This window comes from Oncorhynchus tshawytscha, linkage group LG14 (genome assembly GCF_018296145.1).
Source record: "Oncorhynchus tshawytscha isolate Ot180627B linkage group LG14, Otsh_v2.0, whole genome shotgun sequence".
NCBI lineage: Eukaryota > Metazoa > Chordata > Actinopteri > Salmoniformes > Salmonidae > Oncorhynchus > Oncorhynchus tshawytscha.
The window spans coordinates 30,313,620-30,330,579 of NC_056442.1; the positions used below are offsets into that span (position 1 = coordinate 30,313,620).

Sequence of the window (16,960 nt, forward strand, 5' to 3'; positions counted from 1 at the left end):
TCACCATTCATTATATTACCTCACAGAGACAATTACATGGAAAACAAGGTGCTAGACTAAGGCCAGAGACTGGATGAGACAGGCTATGAATAACTATGGTCCCAACCTACACTTGATTAACAACAGACACTGCTTTCAGGTTGGCCTGGGTGTGCTTGACAGTCCAAACCATAGTTTCAGGGGCAGCCAGAGAACAGAACACAGTACATGCAGGGTATACAGTATTAGGGCACAGGACACATGCAAGCATAGCCCTTTGGAAAGAGATACCAGGTATCAGGGAACAGGGAATTGTAGCAAGCAGCATTGTTTTCACAGATTGGTAGGTGCAGCAGGATGTGTGCATGTACCATTAAAGTTAATCCTATCCTAACCTAATTCAGTCAGCCCAGTACGTACCTTATAGCCCGCTCCCAGCTGATGAATGGCAAATATCTGAGCTGGGTTGAGAGCCTCAGAGAACACATAGATGGCCCCCAGCTGACCACAGAATACCCTGTTAGCGTCAGCTGTCTCCGACGAACCCAGGAAGCACTTATCATAACTCTGTAGAGGGAGAGGAGAGGGTCAGTACACGGGCACACAGAGCAGGGGATTTATCATAGCTCTGTAGCGGGAGAAGACAAAGAGAGGGCTTATCATAACTCTGTACAATGAGACGAAGATGGATATATTTATAACGGTCAAACATAAGCCACAATATGATCTCACTCACTCACTCATTCACTCACTCACTCACACACACACATTTTGCAGTGATATGCCATTCCGTATGGTTTGTGCTTGGTGGGACTAGAATTTGTTTTTTTCAACAGGACAATGACTGGTACTGTATCTGTCTCTGGGAAATGGTTAGGGCCATTATACGGACACTGAGTCAGAGATGAGAGGATTGGGCCATGTCCTTTAACACATCCAGCAGACTCGGACAGGGGAAGCATCATCCAAACGTCAAACACAGCTGAGTAGCAGAGCAATTAACAGACCCCAAAAAAAGACAGCTTTAGAATGGGCAAATAGGATAACTATGAGAGTGCATGATTCACAGGGCCTCTAATAGATTATCACTCAGAGAGGGACACTTAGGTCTGCATCCTAAATGGCACTCTATTCCCTACTCTATTCCCTATTTAGTGCACTACCTTTGATCAGAGCTGTGTGTGTGTCTGTCCTTGTAAACCTATACCTGTAAACCTATACCTGTAACCCCTGCCTTGTAGAAGTGTGTTAATAATAATATACACCACGCACACCCCATCCCCCCCTAACTCTGTAGATAGCAGCCTTTGTGGTCCTCCCTTCCTGTCTCTTCTTCTACCATCTTCCTCTCTTCAAACATCTCCCTGAAATGGTTATGCAAATAGGAGCTTTGAAAACGCAGCTCAGTGGGGAAGTGGGGAAGAAAACAGAGTGAAACAGGTAATTGCTCCACTTGTCCAATCATTTTTTTTCAAAACTGTTCAAAATGTGCCTGTGTGCCTTACTGAGCATGACCTTGTAGAGGGCTCACTACAGGAAGGAACAGTGACAGGAGAGTCAGTCAATCAATCAATCAAGCATCAATCAACCAGCAATGAGGTGCATTCTCACATCGTTGGTGTTGACGTGCCAGGCCATGTCGCCATAGGAGACCAGCTGGCCGTTGACATAGCAACGGATCTCACTGTTCCTCCAGCGGTTGTAGATATGCACGATGCTGATCATGTACCACTGAAAGAGAGAGAGAGAGAGAGTGGATGCACTAGAAACGACAACCCATTCAGTCCCACTGTATGAACAGGGTTTTAAACACAGCCTATAGTGTTTGCATTGCAGTCACCCAGGTCATCTAGAGAACAAATAGGATCATGTGATTCAGTAGCTCTGATCTCATACATATTGCATTATTACACAGGCCTACTGCATAGCATAGATAACACAGTATTACAAACCATACAGTTATCCATACATTCTGCATGGTATAGACAACACAGTAATCCAGACCATACAGTTTCACTGATACATATGAAAATCTAACCTGTACACGGATCATCTCAATGTAAGGTTTTAATGAAGCAGTTATAGCTGCAACCCTCACTATGTTGATCTACTGCAAATCAACAGGATTTAGACACATCATTAACATGACTATGGCAGAGTGGATCAGATTACTCCAGTTGATGATTAAGAGGCAATACCCCCTTTTAGATCACTTCTAATCACCAGGAGAGCAGATCATTGATTTGAGGATATCTTTAGATCAAAGTCTGCCCTCTACTTTAATGATCACTGATGACTTCACTACTAGAAACGTTGACCTGGTGCAGAGAGGAGAGGACGAGAGGGGGAACATAATTCTGTACATACTGTAGTAGTGCACTATGTATAGAATAAGGTGTCATGTCAGAAACACCATGGTTACTGACAGCTATTTAACCGAAGGCTGTAATTGTCTGACAGAAGCCTTGAGCCTTGAACCAGCCTGTTATCTCTACTGGGACAGAGACAGGTATGGTGTCAGACATCCCAAGATACATTACACTCCCTCGCTACACTCTCATCTCATCTCAATGTACACCCAGCTGCTCCTGTGAGGAGGTCCCTGTGGGAGTGTTAATCAGAACAGGTAATGATGCTCTCTCTCTGGTCTGAGGAGAGTCAGATCAGATTGTTTTTTTGCTCTGAGGTGGGTTTTTTGCACAAGACCTGCTGAACCAAGACCACCACCGCTACATTTAAAGGAACAGTGACAAGGAAATGAGCATTAAATCTGTGTGCTACTTCAGGGGCTACATCGGTGTGAATGCGCAAATCTGATAGGGGTCACATTGAGTGTGGACAGTCAGAAAAAAATATTGGATACATAAAGAAAATCTGATTTGGGTAGGGTGGCTGTGTAAACACAGCCTAAAATGCTTGATATATATGACCACAGAGATCATTAAGGGGTTTTCCTGATCGTACCCACATGGCAACAAGCTGGTGGTGAGGCCTCATTCATAACATACTGACCAGATCAATACAGTCCTATAGAGCAGCACCTCAACACACCATCACTCACATATGGGACCTGCACACTGCTACATAAGCACTCTACTGATCATCAGCTATGTGACCTGTAGGCTGGTATAAGCACACTGACCATTGCTCATTGATCACTAGCAGGGTAACAGATGAAACCTGGTCACCCTTGTAGTCACCCTTGCCTGGCTGAACTGCAGGCTTTTTGCTGGCACAAGGAGCTAAGAACGTTTCAGGAGGACAGTCATGTCTGTTTGCAAGGCAGAGGTCCCTAGTTCTGGTATCGGTTTGAGATGGTACAATTAAGCAAGCACAGCGACGTCCGTCAAAGCAGGAGGCTGATGAAATATGGCTTGTCACCTAAAACCCTCACAAACCTTTACAGATGCACAATTGAGAGCATCCTGTCGGGCTGTATAACCGCCTGGTACGGCAACTGCACCACCCACAACCGCAGGGCTCTCCAGAGGATGGTGCGGTCTGCACAACACATCACTGGGGGCAAACTACCTGCCCTTCAGAACACCTATAGCACCCGATGTCTCGGAAGGTCAAAAAGATAATCAAGGACAACAACCACCCGAGCCACTGCCTGTTCATCCCGCTATCATCCAGAAGTCGAGGTCAGTACAGGTGCATCAAAGCTGGCACCAAGAGACTGAAAAACAGCTTCTATCTCTTCCATCACTGACACAGAGAGGCTGCTGACTACATACAGACTTTAAATCATTGGCCACTAACAAATGGATCACTGGTCACTTTATTAATGCCACTTTAATAATGATGTTTACATAACTTGCATTACTCATCTCATGTATATACTGTATCTATAACATCTATTGCATCTTGCATATACCACTCGGTCATTGCTCATCCATATATTTACATGTACATATTATTTTTTCATCCCTTTACTTAGATTTGTGTGTATTAGGTAGTTGTTGTGGAATTGTTAGATTACTTGTTGATATTGCTACACTGTCGGAACTAGAAGCACAAGCGTTTCGCTACACTCGCAATAATACCTGCTAACCATGTGTATGTGACCAATACAATTTGATTTAAAGAATCTCTTACCTTCCTAGGTTGAAAGTCATATTTGACACAGTGCTGGAAGCCTTTGCCTTTAGACTTCAGCGATGTCACGATCAGACAGTTGCCCACGAAATGTGCAGAGTAGCCGATTCCTTTACTGGTGCGAAAGCTGCAAAAGAAACGGTATCAAAATTATGAGGTGCGAACATTACATTTCTAATTTCATATTGGCTCCCTAGACTTGATGTTTCACATTGTATATACTCAGGAAAAATAATGCCTTTCTCTCACGGAAGGAATGATTATCATGCATCTATCAGGTTTATGTCAACCAAACACAATCCACAGCAGAAGGATAATGATAGTAACTATTGTGTCTGTTGCTGACTAATTAATTAGTACTTTCCCACTCTGGCCATTCCTCTCTTTACTTCGCCCTCTCTCTCCCACTCCCTCTCACATTCTCTCCCACTCCCTCTCACATTCTGTCCCACTCCCTCTCACATTCTCTCCCACTCCCCCTCACATTCTCTCCCACTCCCTCTCACATTCTCTCCCACTCCCCCTCACATTCTCTCCCAACTCCCTCTCACATTCTCTCCCACTCCCTCTCACATTCTCTCCCACTCCCCCTCACATTCTCTCCCACTCCCTCTCACATTCTCTCCCACTCCCTCTCACATTCTCTCCCACTCCCTCTCACATTCTCTCCCATTCTCTCTCCCACTCCCTCTCTCATCCCTTTCATCTCATCCCTCCCCTCCTTATACCCATCTCCAGTCCTCTACTCTCCTCTGCTCCCCTCCTCTCCTCTCCTCTCCTCCTCTCTAGGGACTCCTCTCCCTATCTATTTGGAGTAGTGGTTGATAATCTCTTCTCTTGAGGCTATTGATCTCTCTGTTAATTACCCACAATGCACCACCAGACGTGGGCTGTGGTGGCCAGACATTAGTCTACATTAATAGTCGTTACCATTGTTCCTCCCCCTATCTTACAGCCCATATAATCCTTCTCTGTACCTCCCTCTGATCCCTGCCTGCACACCACACAACACACACACAGACACACTGTGGTGGCACACACACTACACACACACACACACACACACACACACACACCACACTCACACCCACTCTCTCACACTCACACACCCTCTGATCACCACACACACACACACACACACACACACACACACACACACACACACACACACACACACACACACACACACACACACACACACACACACACACACACACACACACACACACACAAGCTTGTACCAGCCTCCACAGTTCAGACCTGGGCTGGTTTTAATCACCCTAATCAGAACTCATTCCTCCTTTAAACTGCACTACATCATCAGGAGGAAGGGAGTCCTCAGTCAGAGCTGCTTATAAACTTTAAACCTTGAAAAGTGGATGAAATGAAATACAACTTGTGGTCATAATCTGCTTACTGATTTAGAGGGAAGGTCAGAGGTCAAACACTAAAGTTACTGGGTCCCCACTGGGCAGAGGTCGGTTCAACATCTAGTTTTGATTTACATTTGAGTGGTCAACTAACTGAATTTAATAATAACAAAAATCTTTGGATTTAGGTTAAAAGTTGGGTGGAAAAAATATGAAATTCTCTTACATTAATTACTTTTTGCAAATCCAATCAGTTTTCGATGTTGATTCAAAGTCATCACATTGAGTTTTGTTGAAATGATGTACAAACGATTGAACCAGTTTTTGCCCAGTGGGTCAGTGCAACAGGTGGGGAACTACTCACCAGTAGAGATATGGTTTATATGTACTACTCACCAGTAGAGATATGGTTTATATGTACTACTCACCAGTAGAGATATGGTTTATATGTGCTACTCACCAGTAGAGATATGGTTTATATGTGCTACTCACCAGTAGAGATATGGTTTATATGTACTACTCACCAGTAGAGATATGGTTTATATGTGCTACTCACCAGTAGAGATATGGTTTATATGTTCTACTCACCAGTAGAGATATGGTTTATATGTGCTACTCACCAGTAGAGATATGGTTTATATGTACTACTCACCAGTAGAGATATGGTTTATATGACCTACTCACCAGTAGAGATATGGTTTATATGTACTACTCACCAGTAGAGATATGGTTTATATGAACTACTCACCAGTGATGTTGTTTATATGTACATTCTCACCAGTAGAGATATGGTTTATATGTACCACTCACCAGTGGGATATGGTTTATATGGCCTGTCAGAAGTAGAGATATGGTTTATATGAACTACTCACCAGAGAGAGATATGGTTTATATGTGCTACTCACCAGTAGAGATATGGTTTATATGTGCTACTCACCAGTAGAGATATGGTTTATATGTGCTACTCTCCAGTAGAGATATGGTTTATACTGATATATTTACTCACCAGTAGAATATGGTTTTAAAGTGGCTGGACTCACCAGTAGAGATATCATTTATATGTACTAGCCACCAGTTAGAGATATGGTTTATATGTCTGACTCACCAGTAGAGATATGGTTTATAGTCTCTACTCCCAGTAGAGATATGGTTTATATGTGCTGGACTGACCAGTAGAGATATGGTTTATATGTGGCTCACCAGTAGAGATATGTTTATATTTATACTCACCAGTAGAGATATGGTTTATATGTGTCCACCAGTAGAGATATGGTTTATATTTGCTCACCAGTAGAGATATGGTTTATATGTGCTACTCACCAGTAGAGATATGGTTTATATGTGCTACTCTCCAGTAGAGATATGGTTTATATGTGCTACTCACCAGTAGAGATATGGTTTATATGTGCTACTCACCAGTAGAGATATGGTTTATATGTGCTACTCACCAGTAGAGATATGGTTTATATGTGCTACTCACCAGTAGAGATATGGTTTATATGAACTACTCACCAGTAGAGATATGGTTTATATGTGCTACTCACCAGTAGAGATATGGTTTATATGTGCTACTCACCAGTAGAGATATGGTTTATATGTGCTACTCACCAGTAGAGATATGGTTTATATGTGCTACTCACCAGTAGAGATATGGTTTATATGTGCTACTCACCAGTAGAATCATCTTTATATTTGTACTCACCAGTAGAGATATGGTTTATATTGCTACTCACCAGTAGAGATATGGTTTATATGTGCTACTCTCCAGTAGAGATATGGTTTATATGTGTACTCACCAGTAGAGATATGGTTTATATGTGCTACTCACCAGTAGAGATATGGTTTATATGTGCTACTCACCAGTAGAGATATGGTTTTATATGAACTACTCACCAGTAGAGATATGGTTTATATGAACTACTCACCAGTAGAGATATGGTTTATATGTGCTACTCACCAGTAGAGATATGGTTTATATGAACTACTCACCAGTAGAGATATGGTTTATATGTGCTACTCCCCAGTAGAGATATGGTTTATATGTTCTAATGCCGAGATATGGTTTATATGTGCTACTCACCAGTAGAGATATGGTTTATATGTTCTACTCACCAGTGTGAGATATGGTTTATATGTTCTACTCACCAGTAGAGATATGGTTTATATGTGCTACTCACCAGTAGAGATATGGTTTGTCTTTGTCTACATTGATGTTGTTTAGGGGTCCATTCTGAACCAGGTGCTGAGAGTGGGGCCGTTCTGGCTCAGTTACCACTTAGCAATGGGAACAGGAACAATATGGCCTGTTGAAGCATGTGGGAACAGCAGACTGGTATAGGGATTGATTGAATATGTCCGAGAAGACACCGGCCAGCTGGTCTGCGCATGCTCTGAGGGCGCGGCTGGGGATGAGCCTGCAGCAGAGAGCGAGAGAGAGAGAGACTTTTCATAGACTCCAGAGGAAGCACTATCTCTAAAACAAATAAAGTAACAAACATACTGCTGTCGTGTGATTGTTCTTTAGATGGTGGATGGATGACTATGAAGACAAACATTGGATAGAGACTAATTACTCTTTTGCAGATTTAGGAGCCGTTCCCCTGCTTAGACATTGCATGCATCAACCAATGGTTGCATACCAAGTCATTGACAGTGCAGTCAGGCACCAGACTGCTTTACCATATTTTTTATTTGACCTTTATTTAACCAGGTAGGCCAGTTGAGAACAATTTCTCATTTACAACTGCGACCTGGCCAAGATAAAGCAAAGCAGTTTGACAAATACAACAACAGAGTTACACATGGAATAAACAAACATACAGTCAATAATACAGTAGAACAAGTCTATAGTCTATATACAGTGTGGCAAATGAGGTAGGATAAGGGAGGTAGTAAGGCAATAAATAGGCCATGGTGGTGAAGTAATTATAATATAGCAATTAAACACTGGAATGGTAGGTGTGCAGAAGATGAATGTGCAAGTATAGATACTGGGGTGCAAAGGAGCAAGATAAATAAATAAAGGATGGGGTAGTTGGATGGGCTCTTTACAGATGGGCTATGTATAGGTGCAGTGATCTGTGAGCTGCTCTGACAGCTGGTGCTTAAAGCTAGTGAGGGAGATATAAGTCACCAGCTTCAGTGAATTTTGCAGTTAGTTCCAGTCATTGGCAGCAGAGAACTGGAAGGAAAGGCGGCCAAAGGAAGAATTGGCTTTGGGGGTAACCAGTGAGATATACCTGCTGGAGCACGTGCTATGGGTGGGTGCTGCTATGGTGACCAGTGAGCTGAGATAAGGTGGGGCTTTACCTAGCAGAGACTTGTAGATGACCTGGAGCCAGTGGGTTTGGTGACGAGTATGAAGCAAGGAGCAGCCAACGAGAGCGTATAGGTCGCAGCGGTGGGCAGTATATGGGGCTTTGGTGACAAAACGGATGGCACTGTGATAGACTGCATCCAATTTGTTGAGTAGAGTGCTGGAGTCTATTTTGTAAATGACATAGCCGAAGTCGAAGATCGGTAGGATGGTCAGTTTTACGAAGGTATGTTTAGCAGCATGAGTGAAGGATGCTTTGTTGTGAAACAGGAAGCCGATTCTAGATTTAATTTTGTATTGGAGATGCTTAATGTGAGTCTGGAAGGAGAGTTTACAGTCTAACCAGACACCTAGGTATTTGGAGTTGTCCACATATTCTAAGTCAGAACCGTCCAGAGTAGTGATGCTGGACGGGCGGGCAGGTGTGGGCAGCAATCGGTTGAAGAGCATGCATTTAGTTTTACTTGCATCTAAGAGCAGTTGGAGGCCACAGAAGGCGAGTTGTATGGTATTGAAGCTTGTCTGGAGGTTAGTTAACACAGTGTCCAAAGAAGGGCCAGAATGGTGTCGTCTGCGTAGAGGTGGATCAGAGAATCAGCAACAGCAAGCGCGACATCATTGATGCATACAGAGAAGAGTCGACCCGAGAATTGAACCCTGTGGCACCCCCATTGAGACTGCCAGAGGCTCGGAAAACAGGCCCTCCAATTTGACACACTGATCTCTGTCAGAGAAGTAGTTGGTGAACCAGGCGAGGCAATCATTTGAGAAACCAAGGCTGTTGAGTCTGCCGATAAGAATGTGGTGATTGACAGAGTCGAAAGCCTTGGCCAGGTCGATGAATACGGCTGCACAGTAATGTCTCTTATCGATGGCGGTTACGATGTCGTTTAGGACCTTGAGCGTGGCTGAGGTGCACCCATGACCAGATCTGAAACCAGATTGCATAGTGGAGAAGGTACGGTGGGATTCGAAATGGTCGGTACTCTGTTTGTTAACTTGGCTTTCAAAGACCTTAGAAAGGCACGGTAGGATAGACATAGGTCTGTAGCAGTTTGTTTCTGGAGTGTTTCCACTTTGAAGAGGGGGGGATGGCTGTGGCAGCTTTCCAATCTCTGGGAATCTTAGATGATACGAAAGAGAGGTTGAACAGGATAGCAAATAGGGGTTGCAACAATTTCAACAGATAATTTTAGAAAGAGAGGGTCCAGATTGTCTAGCCCGGGTGATTTTTAGGCGTCCAGATGTTGCAGCTCTTTCAGAACATCAGCTATCTGGATTTGGGTGAAGGAGAAATTGGGGCATGCTTATTTAAGATGGCGAGGAAGGCATTTTTAAAGAATAAACAGGCATTGTCTACTGACGGGATGAGGTAAATATCCTTCCAGGATACCCTTGGCCAGGTCGATTAGAAAGGCCTGCTCGCTGAAGTGTTTTAGGGAGCGTTTGACAGTGATGAGGGTTGGTCGTTTGACCGCAGAACCATTACGGATGCAGGCAATGAGGCAGTGATTGCTGAGATCTTGGCTGAAAACAGCAGAGGTGTATTTGGAGGGCAAGTTGGTTAGGATGATATCTTTGTGGGTGCCCGTGTTTACGGATTTGGGGTTGTACCTGGTGGGTTCATTGATAATTTGTGTGAGATTGAGGCATCAAGTTTAGATTGTAGGATGGCCGGGGTGTTAAACATGTCCCAGTTTAGGTCACCTAGCAGCACGAGCTCTGAAGATAGATGGGGGGCAATCAATTCACATATGGTGTCCAGGGCACTGCTGGGGGCAGAGGGTGGTCTATAGCAAGCGGCAACGGTGAGAGACTTGTTTCTGGAAAGGTGGATTTTTAAAAGTAGAAGCTCAAATTGTTTGGGTACAGACTTGGATAGTAAGACAGAACTCTGCAGGCTATCTCTGCAATAGATAGCAACACTGCCCCCTTTGGCAGTTCTATCTTGTCGGAAAATGTTATAGTTAGGGATGGACATTTCAGGGTTTTTGGTAGTCATCCGAAGCCAGGATTCAGACACGCCTAGGACATCCGGGTTGGCAGAGTGTGCTAAAGCAGTGAATAAAACAAACTTAGGGAGGAGGCTTCTAATATTAACATGCATGAAACCAAGGCATTTACGGTTACAGAAGTCAACAAATGAGAGCACCTGGGGAGTAGGAATGGAGCTAGGCACTGCAGGGCCTGGATTAACCTCTACATCACCAGAGGAACAGAGGAGGAGTAGAATAAGGGTACGGCTAAAGGCTATCAGAAATGGTCGTCTAGTACGTTCAGAACAGAGAGTAAAAGGAGCAGGTTTCTGGGCGCGATAGAATAGATTCAAGGCGTAATGTACAGACAAAGGTATGGTAGGATGTGAGTACAATGTAGGATGTGAGCAAATTACGTTGGTAGTCCTGTCGTGATGGATATAATCATGTCTTCGTTGAGTGAAAGGGGCCCAGGCCAATTGACTATATAGGTATAGTGGCGCGAGAAATTGGCCGATGGGCCTATTAGCTAACAGTCCGATATGCTCTAGACAGCTAGCGGGCCGCGGCTAGCAGGGTAACAGATGGGCATTCAGGGGATGTCGCGAGGTAGGGGTCAGTTGAGTACCCCCTCATGCAGATTACGTCGGTAGTCCAGTCGTGAAGGATCGGCGGGGCTCCGTGCCCCGTACCGGAAGTAAAAGGGGTCCAGGTATTGTAGCACACGAGTGGCTGATGGTCTCTTCAGCTAGCCGGGAGATGGGCCTAGCATGGGCTAGCTCCAGGTTAATTGGTGCTTTCTTCGGGATGTTAGCCAGTAGTAGTCACTTGGATTGCAGCTAGCTAGCTGCGATGATCCAGGTGAAAAGGTTCAGAGCTTGCGGTAGGAATCCGGGGATATGGAGAGAAAATAGGTCCGGTATGCTCTGGTTTGAATCGCGTTGTACAAACTGGCGAGAGCTTTCCAAGCTAAAGGTTAGCTGATGACCGCAAGCAGTGGTTAGTTGACTACTAGCTAGTAAATAGTGAGCTGGCCAGACTCTGTTGGGGGATTCCGGTTCCGAGGTAAATAAAAATACTTGATAGAAAACAGATCCACACCACATTGGGTGAGGCGGGTTGAAGGAGAGTATTTTGAAGTTGAGGTTTAGAGAAATATAAAAAATATATGCAAAGAAAAATATATTAAAAGATATATACATGGGACATGTCAAGACGAAGGACAAAGACGTCTGACTGCTACGCCATCTTGGATTAATGTGTTATGTGCTGATGTGGTTAGCTGATAAGTAAAATACCTATCCAGGTGTTGTAAGATCTGGCATGCATCAGCAACCCCTGAGCAGAGGAACGTGCCCTTTATAATGAACTGACCACATCTACAGCCATGCATCAACTCAACTGCTTCCTGTTCACTTACAACAATTAATGAACATCTGACCAATCAGAACAGAAAAAGGTAGGTGCTAGGTAGATAATCAATTCCAATTCCAAACAGCTGATTCCTCGTATTATAGAACAGTGACAGATATGTACAGTTGATGTATAATTTTATTCAGCTAATTACACAAGCAAAAACATACATTTTTTTCAGTGTATAATAAGAGGGAATGTCCACATCACCAGGCTAGCCCAGCGTGTAAAGTCTTACCGCAGCACTGCGTCCGGGGAAGTTGAAGAAAGTGTCTGGACCGTGTCTCTGAGGCATCTGGTTCAGAACAGACAGCAGCTTCACTGCATGCCTCGGCTGAAGAGGAGAGATGGTGGTAGGAGAGAGGAGAAGAGATGGAGGAAGGAGAGAGAGAAGAGATGGAGGGAGGAGAGAGGAGAAGAGATGGAGGGAGGGAGTAGAGAGAGAAGAGATGGCGGGAGGAGAGAGAGAAGAGATGGCGAGACGAGAGAGAGAAGAGATGGAGGGAGGAGAGAGAGAAGAGATAGAGGGAGGAGAGAGAGAAGAGATGAGGGAGGAGAGAGAGAAGAGATGGAGGGAGGAGAGAGAGAAGAGATGGAGGGAGGGAGGAGAGAGGAGAAGAGATGGAGGGAGGAGAGAGAGAAGATATGGCGAGACAAGAGAGAGAAGAGATGGCGAGACGAGAGAGAGAAGCGAAAGAGGGAGGAGAAAGGGAAGAGGAAAGATGGAGGGAGAAGAGAGCAAAGAGATGGAGGGAAGAGACAGAGAGGAGACATGAAGGGACATAAAGGGAAGAGAGAAGAGACAAGGGAAGAGATGAGAGAAAGAAGTGATGTATGGATGAGATGGAGATAATATTGTATATGAGCCATGTTCATCACATACTGTACAATAGATGATTATAACACCAACTTATAACCTCTCCTTCCCCTCCCATTACTTACCCAGAGTCCTCTACTCCTACAACTTACCCAGAGTCCTCGGTCTCCCCTCAGCATACTGAACAGCAGTTTGAGCTCCTTCACTGTGATGCTGTAGCTGGCTAGCACTCCTAACATATCCACCAGCAGGTCTACAGATATATATACACATATACACATACACACACACACACACACACACACACACACACACACACACACACACACACACACACACACACACACACACACACACACACACACACACACACACACACACACACACACACACACACACACACACACACACACACACACACACACACACACACACACACACACACACACACACACACACACACACACACACACACACACACACACATGTTGAGTTGGTACTTCAATTTCCTCACTGGCAGATAGGGGTTAATTATTTACTGTAAAAAATCCACAATAGAAACATGCCCTCATATTTCACAATAGAATTAAAAAAGAGTTGAAAAGTGCCAAGCCTTTAGTTTGCCCTCTGAAATTAAATTTTCCTCTAAACTGCAATTCAGTCTCATTATAAAACACACTGTGACTAATTATATTTTCTCTTTTCAATCTTTCCTCTGCTTTAAGCCAGAGGAATTTCAATATGCTTAAAATATTAACTTAATCCACATCCATCCACCTAGCAAGCTGCAGTGGGTACTGTACTGCAGGCTTACTATGGGCACCTGGCCATGGAACAAGCTCTATGGACTATTTTGTGTGTGTGTGTTTGTGTGCATGTGCGTGTGTGTGCTGCGTGCGTATGTTCCTTTACCTGCGATCATGTCGTCAACGGAGCTCATCTTCAGCAGTACCTGCTCTATGAGGCCCACCTCAGTGCTGGTCTGGAGGTTACGGACACTCTTCCTGAGGATGGCTGTGAACATGGACCACACCTCAGCCTGGCAGGTCACATCACAGTGCTCCAACAGCTCCACCATACAGCCTAGGCTCTCTGCCGCCGCTATGATGAAGTTCTGCTCCAGGTCAAACTCACCCCCAACCAGCTAGAGAGGAGAGATGTAGGGAGGGGAGGGAGAGGAGGGAAGGGATGGGATGGAGAGGTAGTATGAGATTAACAGACATGATTGTTCAGTAAGAGAGAGGAGGCCTTTTCCTCTACGAGACAGTGATTGTATTACAAAAGGCTCAGAAATAGAAGGGTTGTAATGTAAAATCTCATATTGGTTGGAAAGTGGAAGGGAAGGGGCTTACCGATCAATCAACAATCCATATTTATATTCTTGATGCTCAACAGGCAATCAATTGGTCGCCTCTAGTAGCGCGAACACACAGAGAACACACAGAGAACATACAGAGAACACATGGTACAGAGGCTGCATCCCGACTGGTGGGCATGGAAGCAGCCATGCAGAAAATAGGGTCAGAAACTCTCCAGGTACCATCACTGTGACTGACAGGACAAAGCCTGCAGGAAATAAGGTAAGAACTAATAGCAGATCTAACGAAAGAGAGAGAGAGCGAGAGCGAGAGAGAGAGAGAGAGAGAGAGAGAGAGAGAGCGCGTGCGAGAGAGAGAGGGGGGGAGAGAGAGAGAGAGAGAGAGAGAGAAAGTGCGTGCGAGAGAGAGAGGGGGAGAGAGAGAGAGAGAGAGAGAGAGAAAAGCACGTGCGAGAGAGAGAGAGGGGGAGGATAATAAGCAATCTGAAGTGGTTCAATGGCCAAGCTGTTCAGAAAACCCACCTCTATAAAGCAGAGCTTACAGTAACAAACCCTTGCTAAATATAGACTGTGTTCACACTGTTGCATACTGAACAGACTACCTGGGTCCAACAAAACGCACAGGTCCTCATCTCCCTACCCCACCATCTTGTCTTTCCTCTCCTCTGCTTCTATCCTCTCCTCAGCCCTGTATTATCCTCGCTACTCTGCTTTGTCTTTACATGTATTTATCCCTCATTCTATTGTGGTAGAACTCAGCTCCAGTTGTCACTCCCTGATCTGTTTCACCTGTCTTTGTGTTTCACCTGTCTTTGTCTCCACCCCCCTCCAGCTGTCGCCCACCTTCACATTATCCCCTGTGTATTTATACCGGTGTTCTCTGTTTGTCTGTTGCCAGTTCGTCTTGTCTTGTCTTACCAGCGTGCTTCCCAGTCTTCCTTTTTCTCAAGTCTGTTTTCCTAGTTGTCCCTGCCCTGACCCTGAGCCTGTTTTCAATAAATCATCTGAGAACTGTACTATTCGCCTCCCGTGTCCGCATCTGGGTCATATCCTGAGTCGTGATACCAGTAGTCATTTCTTTGTGTTATAAAAGGCACTAGAGTACAGGGTCCAGGGAAAGTATTCCTGTGGAATTTAACATCTTGACAAAAACTTTATTTTCAATGAAAGGAATTGATTTTCAGAGCAGACCGTGTGCAGTTGAAGTTAGGATAAAAACAGGACCGGATCAATCATGTTTATTTACTTTCTTCTCTACACTAGAGAACCAGGATTCTGACTAAGAACTAGCTTCTCCATTACATTGTGGATTGAGCAAACATTTTTACTGCAAATACATTGGCAGGCTAGTAGGCCATGGTACAGAGAGAGATAGAGAGACAAAGAGCCCTGCATCTCTCTCTCCTACAATACCTCTCCATCCCTCCCTCCATTCACAGACAGTAAGCAGCAGACTAATTACAGTTTTACATCCTAGTAATCTGCAGCCAATGTGCTCAGAGAGGAGAGGAGGAGAGGTATAGATGAAGACATGGGATGCGTCCCCAATGACACTCTATTCCCTATTTAGTGCTCTGGTTAAAAGTCTCTGGTCAAAAGTAGTACACTGAATAGGGAATAGAGTGGTATTTGGGATGTAAATATGGACACAGATTAGCCATTTAGGCTGCGTTTAAACAGGCAGCCCAATTCAGATCTTTTTTCACTAATTGTTCTTCCGACCAATCAGATCAGCTCTGAAAAAGAGCTGATGTGAAAAGATCTGGTGTGATTGGTCAAAATAACAATTAGTGGAAAAAGATCAGAATTGGGATGCCTGTCTTAACGCAGCCTTAGAAGCTTTCAACCTCACACTTACATAGCCAGTCAGACTGTTAGAGTAATTATACCAGTCATTACACACACCACTTTAACCACTTCAACTGGCTCAACCATGCTACAATATAATCAATGCTAAGAACTCAATGGAAGGAAATGTATACAGGTATCCTTGTATAAATTTAGCTTGAACGTTTGTTTAAACTAGACGTAAGAAGAACTTGAGGGTTGTCAAAGATTCAGAAATCTAGGTAGATTGTGTAAGCCTGAGGTATGCCAGAGGCAAGGAGAGTTAACATGATGTACATTGGATGTACTGTACAGCAGTAGAGCTGAATGTCTGCATTCTAAACTCCAGGGATGTGTCCTAAATAGCACCCTATTCCCTATATAGTGCACTACTTTTGACCAGAGCCATTTGGGACATCAAAAATGGAATTAGGGCGCTCCTATAAACCAGTGAGAGGACAGCAGAGAGGAGAGAGCAGAGAACAAGGACACAGGGAGTCTAATCATCAACAAAACCTTGAAGTTGAAAATAACAAGTTGTGCCGTGCAAAGCCTTTTTTTACAGTGAGATGTGGTATCTTTAATTGATCACAATCTGCTGGTTGGATGAAAGACAGAATAACTACTTTTTAACCTGAAATGTTTAGTATGCACAGCAGTGCCACTGCTTCTATTAGCAGAATAACACTTTCATTTACAATCTCTTTCTGGATTAAAAACCATCTTCAAATCAGATTCTTGATTAGGTCCCACAATCACCCAGGCGCCAGATGTCTCTGTGTGAGTAGCTGCATTAAGAATGAGCAGAATGTATAATGAGCAGAATGTATAATGAGCAGAATCTAT

The 16,960-nt window shown here is 44.2% G+C and overlaps 1 protein-coding gene across 1 annotated transcript in view; it reads right to left on the reverse strand.

Annotated features, from left to right (window-relative positions):
* The window catches only part of LOC112267393 (neurobeachin-like), a 338,648-nt gene that overhangs the window by 258,067 nt on the left and 63,621 nt on the right, over positions 1–16,960 (reverse strand). The window contains 8 exon segments of the mRNA XM_042297331.1: positions 400–546; positions 1,591–1,710; positions 4,078–4,204; positions 7,625–7,667; positions 7,670–7,746; positions 12,389–12,486; positions 13,122–13,222; positions 13,882–14,113. Coding sequence (XP_042153265.1) covers positions 400–546; positions 1,591–1,710; positions 4,078–4,204; positions 7,625–7,667; positions 7,670–7,746; positions 12,389–12,486; positions 13,122–13,222; positions 13,882–14,113 — 945 coding nt within the window.